At 40.0% G+C, this 20,814-nt stretch overlaps 1 protein-coding gene across 4 annotated transcripts in view; it reads right to left on the bottom strand.

Moving 5' to 3' along the window:
• LOC104962545 (contactin-1a) overlaps nucleotides 1–20,814 on the bottom strand; it is a 62,583-nt gene that overhangs the window by 16,187 nt on the left and 25,582 nt on the right. For all 4 annotated transcript variants that reach the window (XM_010790992.1, XM_010790994.1, XM_010790993.1 and 1 more), the window contains exons 2-9: nucleotides 17,341–17,475; nucleotides 15,433–15,471; nucleotides 6,183–6,309; nucleotides 4,962–5,140; nucleotides 3,951–4,046; nucleotides 2,702–2,908; nucleotides 886–985; nucleotides 301–482 (exon numbers count right to left, since the gene is read on the bottom strand). In XM_010790992.1, the coding sequence (XP_010789294.1) occupies nucleotides 301–482; nucleotides 886–985; nucleotides 2,702–2,908; nucleotides 3,951–4,046; nucleotides 4,962–5,140; nucleotides 6,183–6,309; nucleotides 15,433–15,471; nucleotides 17,341–17,395 (985 nt within the window). In that variant the 5' untranslated portion in view covers nucleotides 17,396–17,475. The remainder of the gene's footprint in view (nucleotides 1–300; nucleotides 483–885; nucleotides 986–2,701; nucleotides 2,909–3,950; nucleotides 4,047–4,961; nucleotides 5,141–6,182; nucleotides 6,310–15,432; nucleotides 15,472–17,340; nucleotides 17,476–20,814) is intronic.

Genomic DNA, 20,814 nt, shown 5'->3' with positions numbered 1-20,814 from the left:
ACAGACAGAGAATCAGCACTTTTGAAACAGGGCTGAAACAGAGGGGATTATGGGATGCTACAATGGATGATCTGTTTGGTAGTGGAGCCAAACACTTCAGAGACATGTTTTGTATATATCTGAGACCTATAATATATTGACGAAAAACACTATAATAGGGGACCTTTAAGAAAAGAAAAACCTGGGAAAATGTTCTGATAGGAAGAGGCTTTTGATGTTACCCCCACACATCAGTGCCCTGTATTCCCTGTCAAATGTTAGAAGAGAAGAAGGAAACATGACGTACAACACATATCTCACCTTCTACAGACAGACGTGCAGCGTGGTAGTCCTTTCCTCTGGAGTTCACTGCCTCACACTGATAGCTGCCTCCGTCTTCAAACTGCACGTTGTACAGGTGCAGATGAGCCCCCGCCATCCGCACCTCGTGATTGGGCGGCATCTGTCCGTCCAACTTCTTCCAGCGGATCTCAGGGACGGGGCTGGGAAGGATAGGGAGAGAGAAATAAAAAACAGGGCAGTATACGCTGCAGTAAAAAGAAAAAATGAACTCTGCATCAAGGGTGAACTAAAATAGTTATTTGAGGGATTGACATAGATGTTACTTTAGATTGTCTTTTATTTAATCGTCCAAAGTCAATATGTACGTATATCTGCATGTCATAATATGCTGTATCGTTTACATTTAGTTATTTTATTCAATTGCAACAACAAAGTATATACTGTATATTCCCTAATATTTATGACTGAAAAAGAAGAAAATAACTCTCAAACTTTATCTTTCTGTAGTTTAATCATAAGATAAGACTCACTGGCTGATAACAGATTTTCAGTCCAAACTGAGCGCATTTCAAAGAAAGGTAACCGATGACCTGTCACACTTACTTCCCCAAAGCGAAGCACTCCAATGTGATGTTGTGCCCCACCAAAGCAATGGTGTCTGGGAACTTGACTTTGAGGTCAGCTGGGTATTTCCTGATGGGACCTGAGAGGAAAGGCAACAGACCATAAACCATGACTCAGGTGCTAGACACATTTAGTGCCCATTGTAACCATCAACGGGTTTGTTTCAAGATGTTCCTTCAAATCCCCTTTGGTCATTACCTACTGTAAGTGGGTCGAATAAACAAAATATACTTCTGTTTAATCACTGAATTCCAAAAGCCTTACAGTATGCAAGAGGGTTATTTAAGGCCTTTTTTTGAGATTGTAGAATCCCAGCAAGTTGCATTGGCACACTTTATCTGGCTTTATCTCTTGCTGCCTCAGTCAGATAATTCACTTTTTAAGAAAACTTTTAAACGTGATTTTGTCTATGCTGTGTGTGTTTAGATTGTGCAGTATATTGAGTGGATCTAGATGGGTTTTTGATATTTTGACATCTCAAACATTCTAGGAGGATGAAGAACCAGTTAAATTAATTTAAAGTAAAAGAGCATTTTTGTATTTAGTTGTAATTAAGAGAATGAAATGTATCCTCTGATTTTATACTTTTCAGCCAACCACTAACATAACTCGCTAATTTATCTTACATAAGGTATTATCCCAGTTCCTAAAATAAGACCATGACACTGCAAAAAACACTGTGATAATAGTATAAATGTCAATCCACTCAATGTAAAAATGTAGATGATACTAAACTCTGAGGATTATCCATCATGACAAATGTAATCAGTGTTTCCAATTGTTGGTACGCACAGCATTTCAAAAACCAAAGATGAAAGACAGTTACGCACTCCCTTGCCACACACATAAAGTCAAATACTGATTTACATCATACCCAGAAGGCATTTCATCACATGCTTGGGAAAGGCCCAAAGAACAACTGACTGCTCTAATCCTGACCTTTTAGGTTGGACGAACATTGACGTTTGTGTTCCTCTGATATACTTTTAAAAACACATCTGCCATCACGAGTACATGATCATGAAAGTCAGTGGAAATACTGTTGGATTCCTGGAAGCCCAACAAGGAAAAACATTTAAAGGGCATTAACAAACTGAAGCTCTGAAGTAGTGTGGTTATTATCTTTATGTCTGGAGATGTTAATGTTTCAGTAAATGTTTCATAACACTCTGCCTCAGTCTCAAAGCAGGTTTTTCTTCTGAGCTAATTTGTTCCCATAAATCTCATTTAAAGATAACAACAGTGGCGTGACCCTATCACATTTAAAACGAGCCCTTTTGTGATTAAACACGGTGCTTCAGTGAGGCCGAGGGAGAAAAATCAATACAGTACTTTGCTGCAGCCAGACAGAGTCCTATATTTGAGCTTATTTTAAAACTCATCTCTTTAGGAAATACTTATATATTACACACACCTTATTTCACGGGTAAAAGAGTTTAGCCAGGATATCATTCCCTTAATGTGCCTTTCTTATCGATTCCTGGCCATTATAGAGACATATGTTTTAATTATCTCTGTTGTATTTCATGATTGTATTGAGCTTAGGCTTATTTTATACATCAAACAGGTATTGGATTGCATTACTGGAATGAGAGGCATTGAGTGTATTGTATTGCAAATGTTATTATGGCCTAAGTATCACACTCAGATCAATCTTGTACAGGACAATAAAACCCAGATGTAATCACTGGTTTTATAGCTGAAGTAATAAAACATCTCAAACAGCTTTAATGTAATCAAAAATCTGAGATAATCAATTGGAAAAACAATGGATAGTAGGAAGTGAGGTACTAACGCTCAGCCAGAGGTACGAGGGGGATGTAGTTGGAGAAAACGCTTTTGGAAATGGACTGGCTGGAGGCGATGCAGGAGTAGTTGCCGCTGTCAGAGGAGTCCACCTTGGAGATATAGAGGTTACCCGTTATCTGGGAGACAAAACGCCTCTTGTCCAGCGGGATGAAGGTGGGGAATTCATTGAGGATCCATCGGAACGACAGCTCGGCTGCACAGACAGAGACAAAACGGCACCCGTCAATCAAGGCTCCAGACACACATGCAAAACCTTTAGAAAGAGCCGAGGGGATTGGAGACGAAGCTGGCTCGCTTTGGATCATATGAATACATGCTAAATAAAAATAGCACAATTCTTTAGTGCTGAGGGGAATTTATTATTCCAGCATCTATTGACCTTTCAGATGACATCTTTTAATTCTTTTAGCTGAGAGGCATAATAGAAGAATACTGAGAACATTGGGCTTGTGGAGGTAATGCTGATGCTGTGGAGAGAGAATGAACAATGCTTTCAGACTGTTGTGTTTGCAATTTGCATAAGAATATGGAAAATGTGTGTGCAGTTTCGTGGGTTAAGTAATGGCAATGCTATAAAAACTCTTAAGAAAATGAGGCCACATAGAGATAAGTATAGGAAGGGAAAACAAATTAAAACCCTTGTAATGATACTAGCTTAAACTGGATATGAGACCGATGAAAACATTTGTATTTTTTCCTTTTAGATGCATTAGGGAGCAGTAAAGCCAGCATGGGGATGACTGCTAACTGAGATAAAAGCTTGAAACTCATAATGAGGCAGTGACTGAGTCAGTGATGTCATTATTTGTGTACCTCAGAGGACATTGGGAAGGGCAATTCAATCCCAAGCTGATAAGGGACAAAATATATTTGGTTCATTTTATATAATCAGTTCCTCTGTGTCAGGAAATCCCCCATGTGGATACAAAAAAGAGTATCCAAAGTAAAGTATGTCTAATGACTTCTACAGCATTTTTTTCCATTTAAATATATTGTAAATGTACAATCCTCCTGGAAATGTTTCCCCTGGTTGGAAAGCAACAGCACGAAGGAAAGAGCCCACACAATCAAGCACGGACCGTTATAAATCCACACAGAAGGAACAAGAAATCAAAACAGGGCACAGCGCTAAATACTGCGCTACTGTTCTATACGCCCACTCAAATCAATCAGATGCTACATAATGATGGAGCTTGAACACTCCAGCAGAAGCACAATCAGCCTTCACTGTATACCTGGATAATGTGGCGGGGGGGCGCAGAGCAGCACGGCCCCCTGCCCCTCTTTGACGTACACCGACTCCCTCTCCTCCGACGAGAACAGATCCAGGTCTGAGGAACACAGAGACAAAAATCAACTCTGAGGACGTTTCTGATTCAAGAGCTACTCAGAAGCTATAGCCATACATTCATGTGTAGTGGTGTAAAGTAACTAAGTACATCTACTCAAGTACTGTACTTCGGTACAATTTTGAGGGACTTATACTTTACTTGAGTATTTCCCTTTTATGCTACTTTGTACTTCTACCCCACTACAATTCAGAGATATATATTGTAGCTTTACTCCACTAAATGTATTTAATACCTTTAGTTACTTTAAACATTTGGTTTAATAATGTGAAATATAAAAACACTTTAATAAGACTTAAGTTACACCTAGAGTACATTTCACAAGCTACCCTGCAGTATACAAAACTAGCTGCACCTTTACCAGCTGGGATGACACATAAATGCATCAATATTTATAATTAAAACATATCATATATTATTCTGTAAAGGGCCAATTTGCATAATGAGTATCTTTACTTTTTTGTACTTTAAGTATATTTTAATGATAATCATTTTGTACTTTTAACTTAAGTAACATTTTGAATGCAGTATATCTGGACTTTGATACTTCTACTTTTACTTATGTACAAGATCTGAGTACTTCTCTCACCTCTGTTCGTCCTTTACAGTAATATCTATAAAACTGACACTAAAGGTTTGAAGGTAACATAAAGTTCAACAACAGCTTATGAATTGAGCTGTAGTTGACGGTCAAATAAAGTACATTAGTCAAGCTGGAATCAGGAAGTAAGACCAATCACAAATGGCTCTTTCTACACCACTTATCATTTGTCCCAGCTGCCCTTGCAATTTCAGCGCCCTTAATATGCATGAAAGTACAGCTCCAGGGCAGCTCTGTTAAATCTGCATGGTGCTGTACATCACTGCAATATGGGAGTTAGGATCTGGGCTACTTACATCCGAACTGGACCGAGGCTTTTCGGCTGATGATCGTCCCGTGCAGGTTGCTAGCCAAACACAAGTACTCTCCTACATGTTCGGTTTTTATGGGATTGCTAATGACTAGGTTGCCTCCTACTAATCTGTAGTGACTGCTTTGTGCTTTCATGTCAATTTCCATGCCTTCCAGCATCCACCTGCAAGGAGAACAATTAGTGTCACTACAGCAAAGCATTGTAAAAGCTGTGTAAAGGAGTATATTCAAGTTTCAAGGCTTGTCATTTGCACATAAGCTACAGTGTGGCAACTGCTCCTCCAACAGTGCCCCATATATATAGGACATAGAACAAATAAAACATATAAAATAGTGCAAGAGAATGTTTTGAGATGTGCAAGTAAATATAGAAATAGAAATAGTGCAGGAAGAGTCTATATACAAGTAAATGGAATTATATAATAGATAAATAATTAGCAAAATCCAAGCAGATGAATGTTTGGATGAATGGGTTTTCTTAAAAAAGTTCAGGTGTTTCATATCATTCTATATGGTGGTACATTATTACTATATGGACCCTTATGGTGTGGCAATATCTGACAGTCTGCATTATAGTAGCCCTTTCTTGCAATAGACCTGTGCATATTGTATTTTACAAATATCAAATAGTTCTGAAAAGCATAACTGATTGTACTGTAGATGAACCCTCTTAATACCAGCTGTGGTCAAAGCTTATTCCGTCCCCTCTGACATCTAATTCTGGGCTCTGACAGCGAAACCGATTTGGAGGGTGCCAAGTACGTAATATCATTTACATACATTTACATCTAAATTGAAATAGACCATGCGAAACAATTTAAATTTGGAGCTGCAGTATGAGACACCATGGCATTGCTGTTGCAGGAACAACATCATATTTGTTATTAATGTTTTCCCGGCGCGTGATATTTCTTGTTATATTACATTTTTGTTAGTATGAGGAAGAAAAAACATCTGCTGCAGAGAAATTGAGTTGAGCAGATTGTTTGACAGCAACACTATTATGTGTCACAAACACTGCGGGATGCACACACACACATGATGCACCTCCGTGGTGCATAGAGGTTAACATCAACATCGTAGTGACCTTGCCATTTAAAGGGCAGATCAGTCTGAATTCAGCCTGAGAGATGGCAAGCGATGGGAGGCACACAGAAAGCACAGCGGGCAGTAATGAGACCGGCTTTTTGGGGAACATATGTTACTTGTATGTGGCAGGTGGGTTGGCCCGGGCCCGGCAGCTCATGGTGATCTTTGCCTCGGGCGACTCCTCCGGGTAAATGGTTTCCACCGGCTGCTCCTCAAACACTGGCCCGTAACCTGTGGCTTCATCTGGTGACAACAAAAAAACAAAACCAGGGTAAAACAACAAGCGGAGTTTACAAACGGGAAATATCAAAGTGTTAGAACTCAGTGTCTGTCTGGCAGTTCTGGGGCAGCTCCATCAAACACAAGACAGCAGGGTTGAAATGTAAGAGGAAAAACACACATCGACTAGAGAGGACCTGCCTTTTGATATTTTAACCTGGTTGTGGTTTTCACACACTTCTATTGCTCAGTGGCTGGTTTCAGAGGAATCCTGGTTGTAGCTAATCCTATCTGTGATTTGTGCCGCTGAGTTTTATTCAAAATCACAACACCACACTAATTATGACAGTGATGTGCTCACTCAGGTGCCAAACCAGAGTGACACATTCATCTCTTGCCAATGGAAATGATATTGTTACAAGCCAATACCATTTTTGGAACTTGAAATGCTATCTTGACTTAGCATAATCCAAACGCCTTTCATACCGTGTGCGTCATCCTCAGTGCTGTGAAGCAGATGCACAGGCGAATCCTGGGAGAAAAGTCTCCTTGAGGAAAATGCCTTTCTTGGTTCAATCTGTCTTTTACACCATCAACACACACGTACAATTAGCCCCAATTACTCATTAGAACAGACAGACATCGGGAGCAGAGGCATGAATAAGACATAAACACAATGCCAAGCTATGAATAAGCAATGAGGTGAAATGTTCCCAAACACTGATTATTCTCTCAGATCAAGAGTGTGTGTAGGTGACTGCAGCATTACAAATGTGAGGCGTGTATAGACGTGTGTGTGTGTGCACGTGTGTGTTGTTATTCCCCTGCGTCTCGGAGTTCTGAGAGAGCGCAGCTGACACTTCAATGGGGAGAAGCTCGCTCTTTCAGACAGTAATATCCTGCTTCTATTCCAGCCTTCTTTCCAGGCCTGAATTGGTGCTTTCACTATACCTTTGGAAATGTCATATTGACTGACAGGGAGCAACCTTTAGAAACTGGAACAAAAGATGCATTTTCACTTCTATTTACTCCCACAAAAAACAGGAAACTATGTGTGTAGAAAAATAAAGCAATAATGGTGAAAGTAGAAAATGCATGAGTGCATATTTATCAGTCTCAGCTGTAGGGAAGCAAAAGGAATTAAAATTGTATAATCCTAACCAGAATGAAGACAGACTCGTAGCCACACAAGTTAGCTGCACCCTCATCGCACCAGGACGGCCAACCAGGAGGGAGCAATTAAGATGTTAGGAGACAGGATACACTCCCACTCACACACTCCAGCAGCCAACCGTGTGTGTGAGTGCCTGACGCAAATCCCAATGATTCTGAATAACTGCTGGCTGAGAGAGAATTAAACATACTATTAACGGGGCATTGTGGAGCCGATGGAACGCAAATTGACTGGGAAACTGTGTTCTTGGAACAAGAGAGGAAGAAAAAGAAATTGAAGGGAAAAAAAATGGAATTGGAAGAATCAAGGATGGGTACAGCTAAGGGAATATTGTGACCCTGTTCCACTGTTGCAGTTAAATTGCTCTGCGCGAGTGTAAGATAAATGCTTTACATGTAAATATGAAATATAAATGTGGAATGGGCTGGACGGGGGGAGCCAATGAGGCGCTGGTGCAGTGCTGGAATAGCAGTAGGAGTAGAACGCAGAGGAATGAGCGCTGGTGCCGATCCTCTCCCTGTAATGCTGGTGGTGACAGATGGTGAAGGGGAGGGTTGAAGCAGGCCACATAAGGCCCACTGCCTGGAGACACACACAGGCCTCTCACATTCTCTCTGCCTCAATTCACTTTCATATCTAACTCTCTCTGGCTTCCCAGTGTCCTCACTTCATCTCTCTAAACTACAGTATATCCCACTGTCAGCCCACTGCTCCTCACAATTTCCCTTTCCTGGATTTCCTTCTATAAATACTTTCATTTTAAAAGTCTCTTCACTCTCTAGTTAGCAATGCTAATTGCTAGCAACATGGCTCCAGGGATGGGAAAGTCAGTCGGTCAGACCACCACTTCAGGCAAACTGACATATTGAAACATTGGTGAAATAACAACTTCCACGCATTACATTAACTTTCTGTATAGACATTCAGATGCCAAAGGGATGAACACTTATTACTTTGTTTTCACATGTCTGTTTTTTTAAGTGAAAGTTAAATAGTTTTTCCAGAAATGACTACAGACATTTATATCCCCCTCAGGATGAGGGTAAATGGACTTGCATTTATATAGCAACTTTTTAGTCTTACGACCACTTTAAGCACTTAAACACTGCATGTTAACATTTACTCATGAACACACACATGCATACAGTAATGGCCAAGCTTCATCAGGATCATTCACAAACACTGATGTCTGTGACTAAAGGAGCAATATGGCTTTCCGAGGAAACTTCGACAAGCGCACTGCAGAAACCAACTCATTTTCAACTGTTGGATGATCCGCTCTACCTCCTGAGCCATGGCTTCCCGTCTAATTGCAGTAACTTTGGGGAACATTTTGTGTAGTACCATCATAAGATTCATTAGGACCAACACTGGATTATGACCAAATATAATTGATAAAAGATATCCTGATGTATCTACCAGCAAAACTATACAATTCACATTAACCGTGAGAATACTTTGTGTGAGAAGCAAACTCAATCATGCTAACATGAAAAAGACCCATACACCATTATACCTGCTAAAGGTGTATCGGCATATTAGCATTGTGAGCTCAAAGCACCACTGTGCAGAAGTAGAGTTTCAAAGAGACTGGAATGGCTGTAGATTCTTGTTTTTCTCAAATGATCAGTATTTATCCATCTCTCAAAGCCTCCCACTCTCAGCGCCTATAGTGAATTCTCCCTCTATGTTTTGTCCAAAACAGAGAATCTCTTTCCAAACCTCCAAAGCTACATGCCTATTTCAATCCCTCTTTTTTCTCTCTTTATATCCAAGTGTCTCTTGGGTTCTCGGTTTCCCCTGCATAAAACACTTTCACTGTCTCTTCTTTGAAAAGAAGTAGACTTTGGATGCCCTGAATCGCCCTGTTTAACAAGCGAGTAATTATTTACGCTCAGCCACGCACATAAAAAACAAACACATACTTACAGATAAAAACAGAACTTACTCTCACGGAAGACCACATCCATACAAATAAGGGAAGACATTCAAAAACCCACAAAGAAGAAAGTCAGAGTCTGGGAGTCATTTTCCTCTGAATGGATCTCATTATGAAACACAGAAGAGCTTGTACGTTTAGACTCGTTTGCATTTTAAATACTGTAAAGTCAGTTTATCTTTATCTTCCCGAGCATCAGTTTTTACATCAATATTTTTATATTGTGCCGTTTGTGTTTTCTAAATTGGAGATGTGTATATTTACTGTTTATGTTTGTTTATTTTCTACTTTATTTGAATTTCAAATTACGTGCAATGCCTTGTTTACAGTACATGCTGCTGTTACGAAAGAATGTCCCAAATTGGGACCAATCAAGTAAATCGAATCCAATATAATTCTAATGACGAATCAATCTTCCTTTAAAGTGGACCTATGATGCTATATTTGAATAATATAGTGTAGGACCATACCTATATAAGGCATTTTATACTTTGTATTTTTCAAAATACCAAACAGATCATGCATTTTAGCCATTCCTCATTTCGCTCAATGTAACACTGTCTTTGCATGGGCTGATTCTGTGAGAACAGCACCATCTACAGGCCTGGCATATGTACTACAGCGTCTCCAGTGCTTTCGAACGGCAATGTCCGTGGCTGTCTCCTCCTGATTGGTGGAGTTGGCCCAATAGCCGTAGCGCCACTTCTGTGACGTCATAGAAGTGTTCAAATCTGGATAAGTCTGTATCAGATCCGTTGCTGCCCCTTTTTAAGAGATTTGGGTATGGAGGAAAATAGAGAGGGTTGTGTTTTCTGACACTTGGTGAGTTCCTGGAACACAAAAGTGCATTTTGCATGATAGGTCACCTTTAAGCTTAAGGGATAATCTAAAGTAGGTGCATGAAAATTAATTGTAACTTTAATCTACAGGTGATCCTAAAACAACTGCACTGTGTCCTATTTGTTACTTTATTTCATCTTTGTCAACACTTTCTGCTGTTTCATATGTTGCACTTCCCTTATTGAAACATGTTTTTTTTTATTGAGAATTGTTTTTATTTTTACATTTGAATAATCACATAATTGAGCCAAATCTCAGAGGAACTTCTCCCTCTGACGAATTGAACTTTACTTACAGCTGTGTGTTTCTCTTCCATCTGCTGCATGGTTTGTTTGCATGACCAATGGTGTCCAAGTGGGACAGATAACATGTTGTTTCCTGGAGGCATGGTGTAGCAATAATTACCCACAAGCCCTTGAGTCACATAATGAGGCGTGGTGGCTGACTAATTTCTCCCTAGGGTAGAAATCCACTTTTTACATTTTATATGTTGAATAAATAATTACTCTGCTTCACTGTCAGCCCAAATCGTATTTCCATGCCATCCTGCAGTGAGTGTCAGTGAGTGAGCGCTCGGTGTGGAGCCAGCTGTGCAATCACAACCGCTGTAAACTAAATATTCTCCAACATGATGGCTGCGACGGAGCAGAGCTATTCAAACAGAACATTTAAGAGGGTGACTTTGAATACAGATGTTTTCCAAAGTCACAACAATAATGAATGTGAAAAACCTTCTAATACCGTAACTGATGTTTTAAAATGGCATCACTAAACAGTATTTAACTTCACAGACCACCCCTCATGCAGAATAATCCACATATTGGCTGTCCATCAGATGTTCAGCTTATTTACTCTATATATTTACAATTGAGCTGCAGCTAGCAATTATTTATATTATCGATAAATCTATTGACCAATTTGCTTCGTTTTTTTCAATGAAGTTTTGAAAAATGCCTGTTAAACTTCAAATGTCTTGTTTTGTCAAACCAAGAGTCCAGAACCCAAATATATACAGTTTAATATCATGTACATCAATAAGCTAAATCCTCACATTTAAAAAAACAAACAACCAGCACTGTTAAACTTTCCAAAAATACTTATTTTTGGAAAGTTGATTGCCTATTGTAAACTGGAATACACTACAGGGCAGGAAGTCAAACCAAATCACCCACATGCTAAACAATATCATGCTTCAAAATGTAGATGAGTGGTGTACCCATGAGTGAGGGATATGAGTGAAAAGAACTGACCATATGGTGGGGGGGGGAATTGAAGGGATTCTCTTTTGACACTTTTGTGGAAACTAGAAAACTTTGTACAGCCATCTTTTAAGCCTGCGGGGCCTGTTTGTCACAGAATGATCAGATGGGCATTAGCATAGATACGGCATAAGCAGTTCACTTGTAAGAAACGATGAAGTCTGCAGTGTGTCCCAGCTGGAGGTCCGCCTCCACAATGCTCTGACCTTCAAGAAGTGCGGAGTCAACTCTGCCTCCTCGTATGGCTACACCTTCATCTTTGTCCAAGATTGACAAAGCGTTCAAAATGATAAAGCCTGAGCAGCATTTTTCTCACATTTATTAGTGGCGAGTGACCTTAAAAAGTGTATCCAACTGACGTGTGCAGAATCAAAAGCATTTTGCACAGTTTGCATCACGCTGTGTTATTTCTACAGACAAGTGGAGGTAATGTCAACATGTGCAGGAGGTGACACTGCTACAGGCACACAGATTTTAAAAGTCATGTACGGTGGATGCACCACGGAAAAGAAGAGAGAGTGAATGCAAGAAAAAAACGAATGAGAGACTTCCAAGAATGAGACATTTTGTTAGTGAATCCATCAACAATTCAACCTGCACGCAGCATCACATCATTTTCCCCAAAAACTAATCAGCAAGCGTTCCTATTTTCCAATGTACCCCTAGCCAACAATCTTCCTCTACTTTAATGTTCTCCCAAAGAATAACACACATGGTAAAGAACCGTTGGTATGAAGATTCTGACATTGAAACATTTCTGAATATATTATTTTAACAATTAAGATCGACACAGTCGTTTTGGGAAATGGAGAGATTTATATCTTCATATTTTTGAAAGCACCTTTGAAAATAACACTTGGGCCTCGAGGATTAGATGCTAATTCAGCTGCTTCTGCCCAACTTAAAGACATTTTGGGAAAACGTAATTTAGTTTCTCGCAGGGTGTTAGATGAAAAGATTGATATGGACTATTTCTGGACCTTTTCTTGGCTGGGCACAGCGACTTCCTGCAGTCTCTGCTGGTTGCCCAGCAACCTCGCAGGAAATGTGCGAGTGCTGCATATCCCACTGTAAAACCTCAACTTGTCGTTTACACACTTTGGTTGATAAACAGATTACATTACATGACATTACATTACATTTAGCTGACGCTTTTATCCAAAGCGACTTACAATAAGTGCGTTCGACCAACAAAATACAAACTTGAAGAAAACAAAATCATATAAGTACATCAGGTTTCATAGAGCTAAAGCATTTCAACTGGCTTTAGATAAGCCAGTCCTTTATTATTATATAAGTGCTTTGTTAGTCATTTTACCGCTCGAAGTGGAGTCGAAAGAGATGAGTTTTCAGTCTGCGCCGGAAGATGTGTAAGCTTTCTGCTGTCCTGATGTCAATGGGGAGCTCATTCCACCATTTTGGAGCCAGGATAGCAAACCCAAATGTTTTTGCTGATGGGAACTTGGGTCCCCCTCGCAGTGCGGGTGCAGCGAGCTGTTTGGCTGATGCAGAGCGGAGTGCACGTGCTGGGGTGTACGGTTTAACCATGTCCTGGATGTAAGAAGGGCCAGATCCATTCGCAGCATGGTACGCAAGTACCATTGTCTTGAAGTGGATAAAATAATATAATGATATAACATGGTACTTATTGCTCTCTAGTGTAGATGCATGTTTTGCTGATGTTGTTACATTTAGAACAGGCTAGTTATTATCCTGCTCACCGGTCTTAGTGCTAAGCTAATGGGTTAAAACAACTGTGAACATTCATAAACACACCTCCGCCCCTTAAAGACTGCAACCACTACTATTTAGAAATATGTATGGCTATTTTACTTGCATCCTTTGGTTACTATAACCCTTTATGAACACACAAAAATACACTACATTTATACAGTTTTGTACATTTAACGTTTTTAGACTGTAAGTGTAAATATGCACATTGACATTGCATTTTATCTCGTTGCACTGTCACCTCTACTACCTCTGCTTTTACCACTCTTATTTATTTATTTGTGTCTATTTTTTACTGCAGTGAGAGTTGCCAAAGACATTTTGTTGTACTTTGTTTGATGACAATACAGATATATTCTATTCTATTCTTGCTGGCTGTAGCTGCTGCATATTTAGCATACTGTACATTAATAGAAGCATAAATGGAAATTGAAATAAGTATTGGCAAGAGAACAAAAAAGTGTCTTGCTTTTTTCCCCTAATACCTTAACATTGTACATACATATAAAACAATGCATATCTACAGCATTATTGGGTGCTTGAATGACTCACACCGCTATCTATTATCCATTTTCTGTGTCATCCCTCAAACCAATAAGAGCCCACAATGAGGCATGGCAGCTCTAACACAGTTTCTAGCTCTAATGATCATCCTGGATTCATCTGCCCAGTGCAGTGCAATGTCTTGAACTTTAACCATCTCCATTAGGATTAATGTTCATCTGTAAGTAGGAGAAATCCAGAAATAGCAGCATTTCGAGGAACCGTGACCTCTAGACACAATTTCATTAGTCCTGGTCTATTGTGGACCCTCAGAAGGGGAGCCATCTGTCACTTCTTGTCACCTAACGCATACAGACAGGCAGATTGTAGTTTTACTGCCTCAGGGGCCGCAGCGGGCAGGAGACGGGCAAAGCTGCACCCAAAGCTCTTTTGGATCTGACATACTTCTTTTATTTATTTTTCATTGAATAGTAAATGAGAGTAAAACGAGACAAAAGCTTGAATAGTGAGTTTAATTAAAGAAGAGGTGAATATTCTGATGACGCAATATTCCTGCTTATTATTGCTTAATACTGTAGCTTTAGTGCTTCTCTAGTTTTCGAACAGAACTGGAAGGGTTGTTATTAATAAAACAAGACTTCACATGTGAATCGTATTAGTCCTTATATACAAATCAAAACCCTCTGTTGGCATCCACGATCTTACTTCTAAGTAAATGTCAATGCTGAGTGTTTCTTGCTTAACATAAAATATAATTCAAAACACCTTGCCAGCAACATCGCTTGTGCAAGGATTGTTTTGAGAGTATAATGCAGTAAGCAATCACAAGTCGCAGGGCTTTCAAACATATCGCCGTGCAGACTCCATGAATCAAAGCCTGATTCCTGTTCTGAAGACCAAGGCCACACGTCACCAGCCTGACAGTCAACAGGTGCAGCGTGTTTGTGTCCGATTCGAAGACTATAAATCAAAAAGGAGTAAGCAATTTTTTTTTACGTTTCAGGTATTTAATCGTAAGTTCTAATTATAATCAGCTCGCTATCCTCAAGGGGACTTTATCAGAACACATAGACGTTCATAAAAACACAACCCTGTGACCTTTCTGGTTTAAAACATCTCTGTAACCTTGTGCTCCGCCTTGAACTTAAAACCTTATCACCACTGAAATACAATTGTATCATTTCAACAAGCCGTTTAGGACAGAGAGTGAATACACATACTATACAGAGATGCTGTATGAGAAACCAATGTGAGTTTAGAAAATTGCACAATATAAATGTATTCTAGTAGACCTCAACAATGGAATTATGATCAGTAGAAATGGCCATGACATGGGACCTTTAAAAAAAATGTATGCAATGCATGAATGTAGGAAGAAATCTCAAAATTGCATTTCCATTAGAATTTCTCTCGTTGAATAGAGAATGTGGTTGAGTTCCTCTGGGAGACTGTTTGTGCTGGTATGCTCAATGTACTGTACACACATTTAGCAGAGTGAAATGATAATAAATACCAAATGTTTGCGAAAGTGCGTGTATGCGTGTGTGTGTTATTAATGAATGTGTCATAACGCAACACTGGCCAAAATCAAGAAGCATCTATTTTCATCATTATTGGAATGTTTTTTAACACTTCAGGAAGGTTTTTTTATAGCATTGAAACAAGTGACCATTATCATTGATTATTAGAATGAGTCTTACCTCTATAAAAGTCAGGTAACTCCCCATGTGTTGATGCATCTGTAACAGTAAAAGGAAATCATGTCAACATATCAGACCATGACACTGCAAATACACCACTGCTGATGTTTCTACTTCAAGTACTTCCTGTGTACCTAAACTGTAGGTATTTTTTTCGTATTTCCCATGTGATACAACAAGAAAAAGTGATCAGAACCAATCATCATGAGACTTTCTTCAGAGAGGAAAGGCCCATAATAGAATTCCTTTTCGCTGCTGAGGGTGTGATGAATGTCCGAAAACCTTGCGTTGAAAGATTATCTTTGGCTGAGGGCCACCTCTGTAGAATCCACCACATCCTGCCCTTCACAATAAAATGGAAAACTCAATGATTGTATGGCTTGAATGATTGTAGGTTTCAATACGCACTGATGCTACAAACAAAAGCTAAACCATGTACAATAAGAAAAGGGATAATAGATCATACTAACTTGAACAATATTCCTGTTCAATAATGTATTCTTATTCTGTATGTCCTAGTTCAAACCCCACAATGGTCCAGTTGAGCTAGAGAAAATACATACTCTTTACACTTTAGTTTAAGGACAGTTGGGGCTAAACAGAAATGTCAGGCCAATGTTCTCTCCCAAGGTTAACAACCAGCATCTGTTGGTTGGCTGCTGTCTGTTTGGACAGAGTTGAACTCTACTGTGTATGTGTGCCAAGGAACAATGTGGTGTTTTTATGTGTTTTCTTACGAATTCATTAAATACATTTTGCACATTTTCAACAGGGTATTCTAAGCTTTAGTTGTAGTTCTGCCAAAAGCTTTGATGGGCTCCCCATGTAGGGAAAACAAGCCAAATAAATCTCCTCAAAGTCTGTTTGAGAAAGATGTCGTGGGAACCTGAAGAATTCCCAATCCAAGCTTCCCCTTCTTTCAGTTCATGTGAAATCAAATGTGAAACAAGTGAATATAGCCCAAGGTATGAGAACACAGAGGGGGTTGTAGCTCATTTTCAGGCCAGCTGTTTTCTGACAACGTTGTTTTGTTTCCAACACGGCTGATTGCACAGCAGCATCACAAAGAAAGGAAATCTGCAAACAGACCCTGAGAGGCAAACCTCGTACAGCCTGACCCATCAGATGTTCATACTGTAGCTTCTTCCTAAAAGGTGTGCTTCTTTGTATAGTTGGCCTAAGCATGTGTATCATATCTTAAGCGTATCTCGATCTGAATAAAATGTTCTTCGCTGCCATCCCTGCCAGTCTCAATATATTTTTGTTGTTTAAAGCTGGCGGTTAGCACCTTTTCTTTTGTTGCATCTTCCATCCTGAGAGTCCACTTTTGATGTGTGCTTTCACAACTTGCCTATCCACCTGGTTGATTTGTTTAATGCTTGGTAGTTGGAGCCAATAGTCAAAGTTATGGTCTGTTTCTGTAGTTTCTGAGTTCATGAGACTCATTGCATTAATAGTTTCTTCGGAGCAAATACATTTTTAACAAATGGATTTGATAGTGATACCTGAAAGAGGAAGGACACGTGAGAATAAGAATCAAGCTAAACTAGCAAAGTGTTTTTGAGGGCTGCTTTCCAGAAATGTGTCCAGAAGTGTTGCTCATACTGCTGAACAAATAACAACATACAATTGGTTATTGGACCTCTTTTCTTACAATCCTAATTTTTTTTTATTCACTTTTTTTACAATTAACAATTATGTTTTTATTGTGGCTCTAAGCTGAGAAATGAAATGTCTCACAGGGTCATACAAACATTCATTAGCTATACACAAATAACATAATTTTTAAATTGAAAGGGCTCAGTGTAAATAGATGTGTTGCTTTCATGGAAAGGCAGTGACTCAGTCTTTCAGTTAATACATTATAAATAAATGTAGCCATTGCTTTCAGCCGAACGTGAAACTGACCTGCAAAGCAGAGAGGGAGGACCAGGAGATGGAGGAGCAGGGTGAGTTGCAGCATGATGTTGAAGCGAGGACCACCTGGTGGGGTAACAGCTAGAAGCTCAGCTGATGGAACATTAGCAGGACCGCCTGGTTTTCCTTAAGGAGAGGAAGAAATAAAAAGAAGAGACGTCAACACATGGAAAAAAGCCTTCAGCGAAGAACATATTTCTGTGAGTCTGAATGAATGTGAATTTGAATAAATATAAATAGTCGATTTCTTTATATGTAAATATATGATAACATTCTGCAAAAACAGTCTCTTTAACCTTTTGCAATGTAGTGATTATAGTGGGTTTAAGACACAATACAAAAGAGCATACTTGTGCTAAATAGAAAGCAGCATTTGGTTATTGGAGCTCTTTACTTACAATAAAGAACTTAAAAATAAAGTAAAAAGTCAGGAATCTGCAATGAGTCGGAAACACCAAAAAACTTTAAGTGTGTGTGTATAGCTGCAACTTACTATTATTTGTATTTGAAATGAATCTGTTGAATAAATGCAATTCTTGTTTCAACTTGATCAATAACAGAGTCTGTATGTCCAAATTGAAATTATCCCAGAGCTAGTTTCCAATGCCTTAAAGTAAACTAATCATCTCAAAGATGATGCTGTTTAATGTCGGCCTTTCTGACATTCGAATCAACCTGTGTCATAGCGAAGGACAAGCCAATCCCTGCCTTCCTGTGGATCTCTGGCAGACAGTGCCGACGAGTCTTTACTCCGCCTCTGCTTCCTGTCAGCCTCCCAGGCACAAGCTCGTTGATAGGTTGACGCCTGATGATTGACATGGCCAGAAAAATCCCCGAGCTCTGGTTCAGCTGAGCTGGCACCTCACTGCTTACTCACAGCCCCCCAGACGTTAACACCACACCAGTAAACACCAGCATGAACCAGCTCTCAGCATCTCGCCCAGTAACACAACATGAAGAGCAACAGCTGTGTGAGTCAGGATAACTGGCGGAGACGAGAGGAAGGAGGATTTCTCCATTGTGGAGGGGAAAATGGGATTTGAAACTAATCAGATGAGATGAATCATGTGTTTTGAATAATATATTTGATCAAAAATAGCACAGAGACCCATCATGGAGGCAAAGATGCTAAGACTGAAGAAAACCATTTCAGCTATTCTGAAAGCACTTGGTATTAAGTGGTATCCAACTAACCACATTACTTATTTTAACTTAATTAAACAGAAGAATAAGCGACCATCAGGTCATAGAGAGAAACTTCAGGGAAAATATATTAGTAAACGTATGAAGCAGTTTGCAGACAACACAGTGTGCAAATGTGGAGCATCGTTATCAAGTCTTTTGATATTTAAATGTCTTAAAGAGAAGTAATGCAGGGGGGAAAATGCATAATTCACACCATGACTTTTCCTAGTGTCAATCAAATCTGCTTTGAATGCCTTTTCTGTGCTTGAAAACCTGTGCAGTCTTTCAGGGAAGACTGCCAAAACTCACAACCAAATCTAACACCTTTATATATTCATTTACTGGCATCACAGTTTTGAGCATTGGTTCAATATTGCCCATTCATTCCCGGGTCGTGCTGGACTGGTGTGTGTTGATTAAAGTGTAATTGAACATGAGGCAGACACCATTAATTCTCTGTGCGCAGACTGAGGTGTCAGCTGGCCGAGACTCAGAGGTGTGACAGCAGAATTGAGATCTCAGCACTCACCAAAAAAAAAAGAAGAGTCTTATTACAGCAACATGGATTATGAGATAGAAGAGAGGCCATTTAATATGCAGGCTTTCCGAGATACAAACAAAACTGCCCTTGTACTGTACGGCTGAACATCCACACACGGATACGCTTGGATACACACAGAAGAAAGGATTGAGACAAATGGGCTGACACACTGTACAACTACACAACAAGTTGGACTTAATGTCCAAACTGTACAGCTGCAGAAAAGCAAAACAGAGGAGATGTCCATCTTTACGCTGGCCTGTATCCTAGCAACACCTTTCAAAAGGAGCAGTTTAGTGTGCTGCGGGGGGGCCTTTTGTGACCACCAATGAAACTATGCAAACACTGTTATAACCTGGAACAAATCTGCCGTTGAGGAACAAAAACCCTTTAGGGTTCCCTGCTCGTCTGTGACATCTCCAGTCAAACAAAGCCCAACAAATATAACTTCAAGAAAACTTCCTCCATCTTTCTGTCAGTGTGCAGCACTTCACTATACGGCTATAGTGCTACTATATCACTTCTGAAACTCATTAAACATAAATGATCTAATAGATGCACTTAAGAGATTGAAAAAAAAGGCATGGCGTCTCATTATAGCGTCACAGTACATACTGAAGGAACCATTCCCATCCTTCCCATTAAGAACTGTCACTGAGTTGATATAGTGTAAAAACCACCAGACCAGCACCGCACAGAAAGGCAGCATGCTCTTATAATCAGTATTAATGGGCCTCCTCCCTCCTGTCCTACCGGGCTGAATGCTGTCATCACAGTAAATCACACGACCCAGACAGAACAGCCCTCAAACAAGGCCATTTCTTCTCACCCATAAATCACTCGCTGGACGCTGGCAGAGCTATTACTGCTTCTGCTTTGATTTTGGTGTGTTTTCTTGTCAAAGTCTTTTTTCCCAGCATTCCAAGCTTTGCTTTGCTCGCAGAATTTCAATGTCTCCCTTAAACTCCCCTTAGAATTGTCAGGCTCATTGCTAAGAAATTAGAGATCATAATACGAAGACTAGACGTTGCTGGGGGCCAATACTTTTCTGCTTCACTTCAACGGCCAATACTGTCATTTGTGCTTTTGTTGACCCCATACCGCCCTAAGGGCACCTCAGGCTCAAGTGAAAGTGAGTGAAACCCCTCCTTTTCTGTGCTTGCCCTGATGTGTGCTGCATAATCAAGTGGGTAACTTTAGAGTAACGTCTTCTCTGATCACAAGGGGCAGATCTGTGATGTGGGGGAGGAGAGACGGAGAGAGATTGGAAAGAGGATAGGGTGGAGGAGAGGAGGGAGCGGGGAGTGGTAGACTTAAAAAACAAGACGTTTCTCCAACAACCCCACCCCCCTACCACCACCACCACCAATGTCACTCCTTACACACACAATCCCCTCCAACTACGTCACCACCATCAGTTATTAACCACAGCTTTACAATAATCCGGCAAGGGGAAGCAAAGAGGGGGTTAACGCTGGATTGATCTTAATCGGTAGGAGAAGAAAAGAGTGCTGAGCAGCATCAGCTACTGCAGCATCCAAGATATGTCTGCATTTCTAAAAAATCTCCAGTAGTGAAGCTGGGGATGGAGAAAGGGTTGGTAACCAAAATTCTGAGTAAGAACAAAGTATCGTGTAGCCCCAAAAAAAGACCTGAATTTAGCTTGAGTGACGGGTGGGTTCTGTCTTCAGTCTCTAGGTGGTTGCTATCTGCTCTGCTACGTCACCCTGACATGACTC

Source organism: Notothenia coriiceps, unplaced genomic scaffold (assembly GCF_000735185.1).
Source record: "Notothenia coriiceps isolate Sejong01 unplaced genomic scaffold, NC01 NC01_scaffold00034936, whole genome shotgun sequence".
Taxonomy (NCBI): Eukaryota; Metazoa; Chordata; class Actinopteri; order Perciformes; family Nototheniidae; genus Notothenia; species Notothenia coriiceps.
The sequence above is the reverse complement of the archived record's forward strand: the minus strand, read 5'-3'. Positions and strand labels throughout refer to the sequence as shown.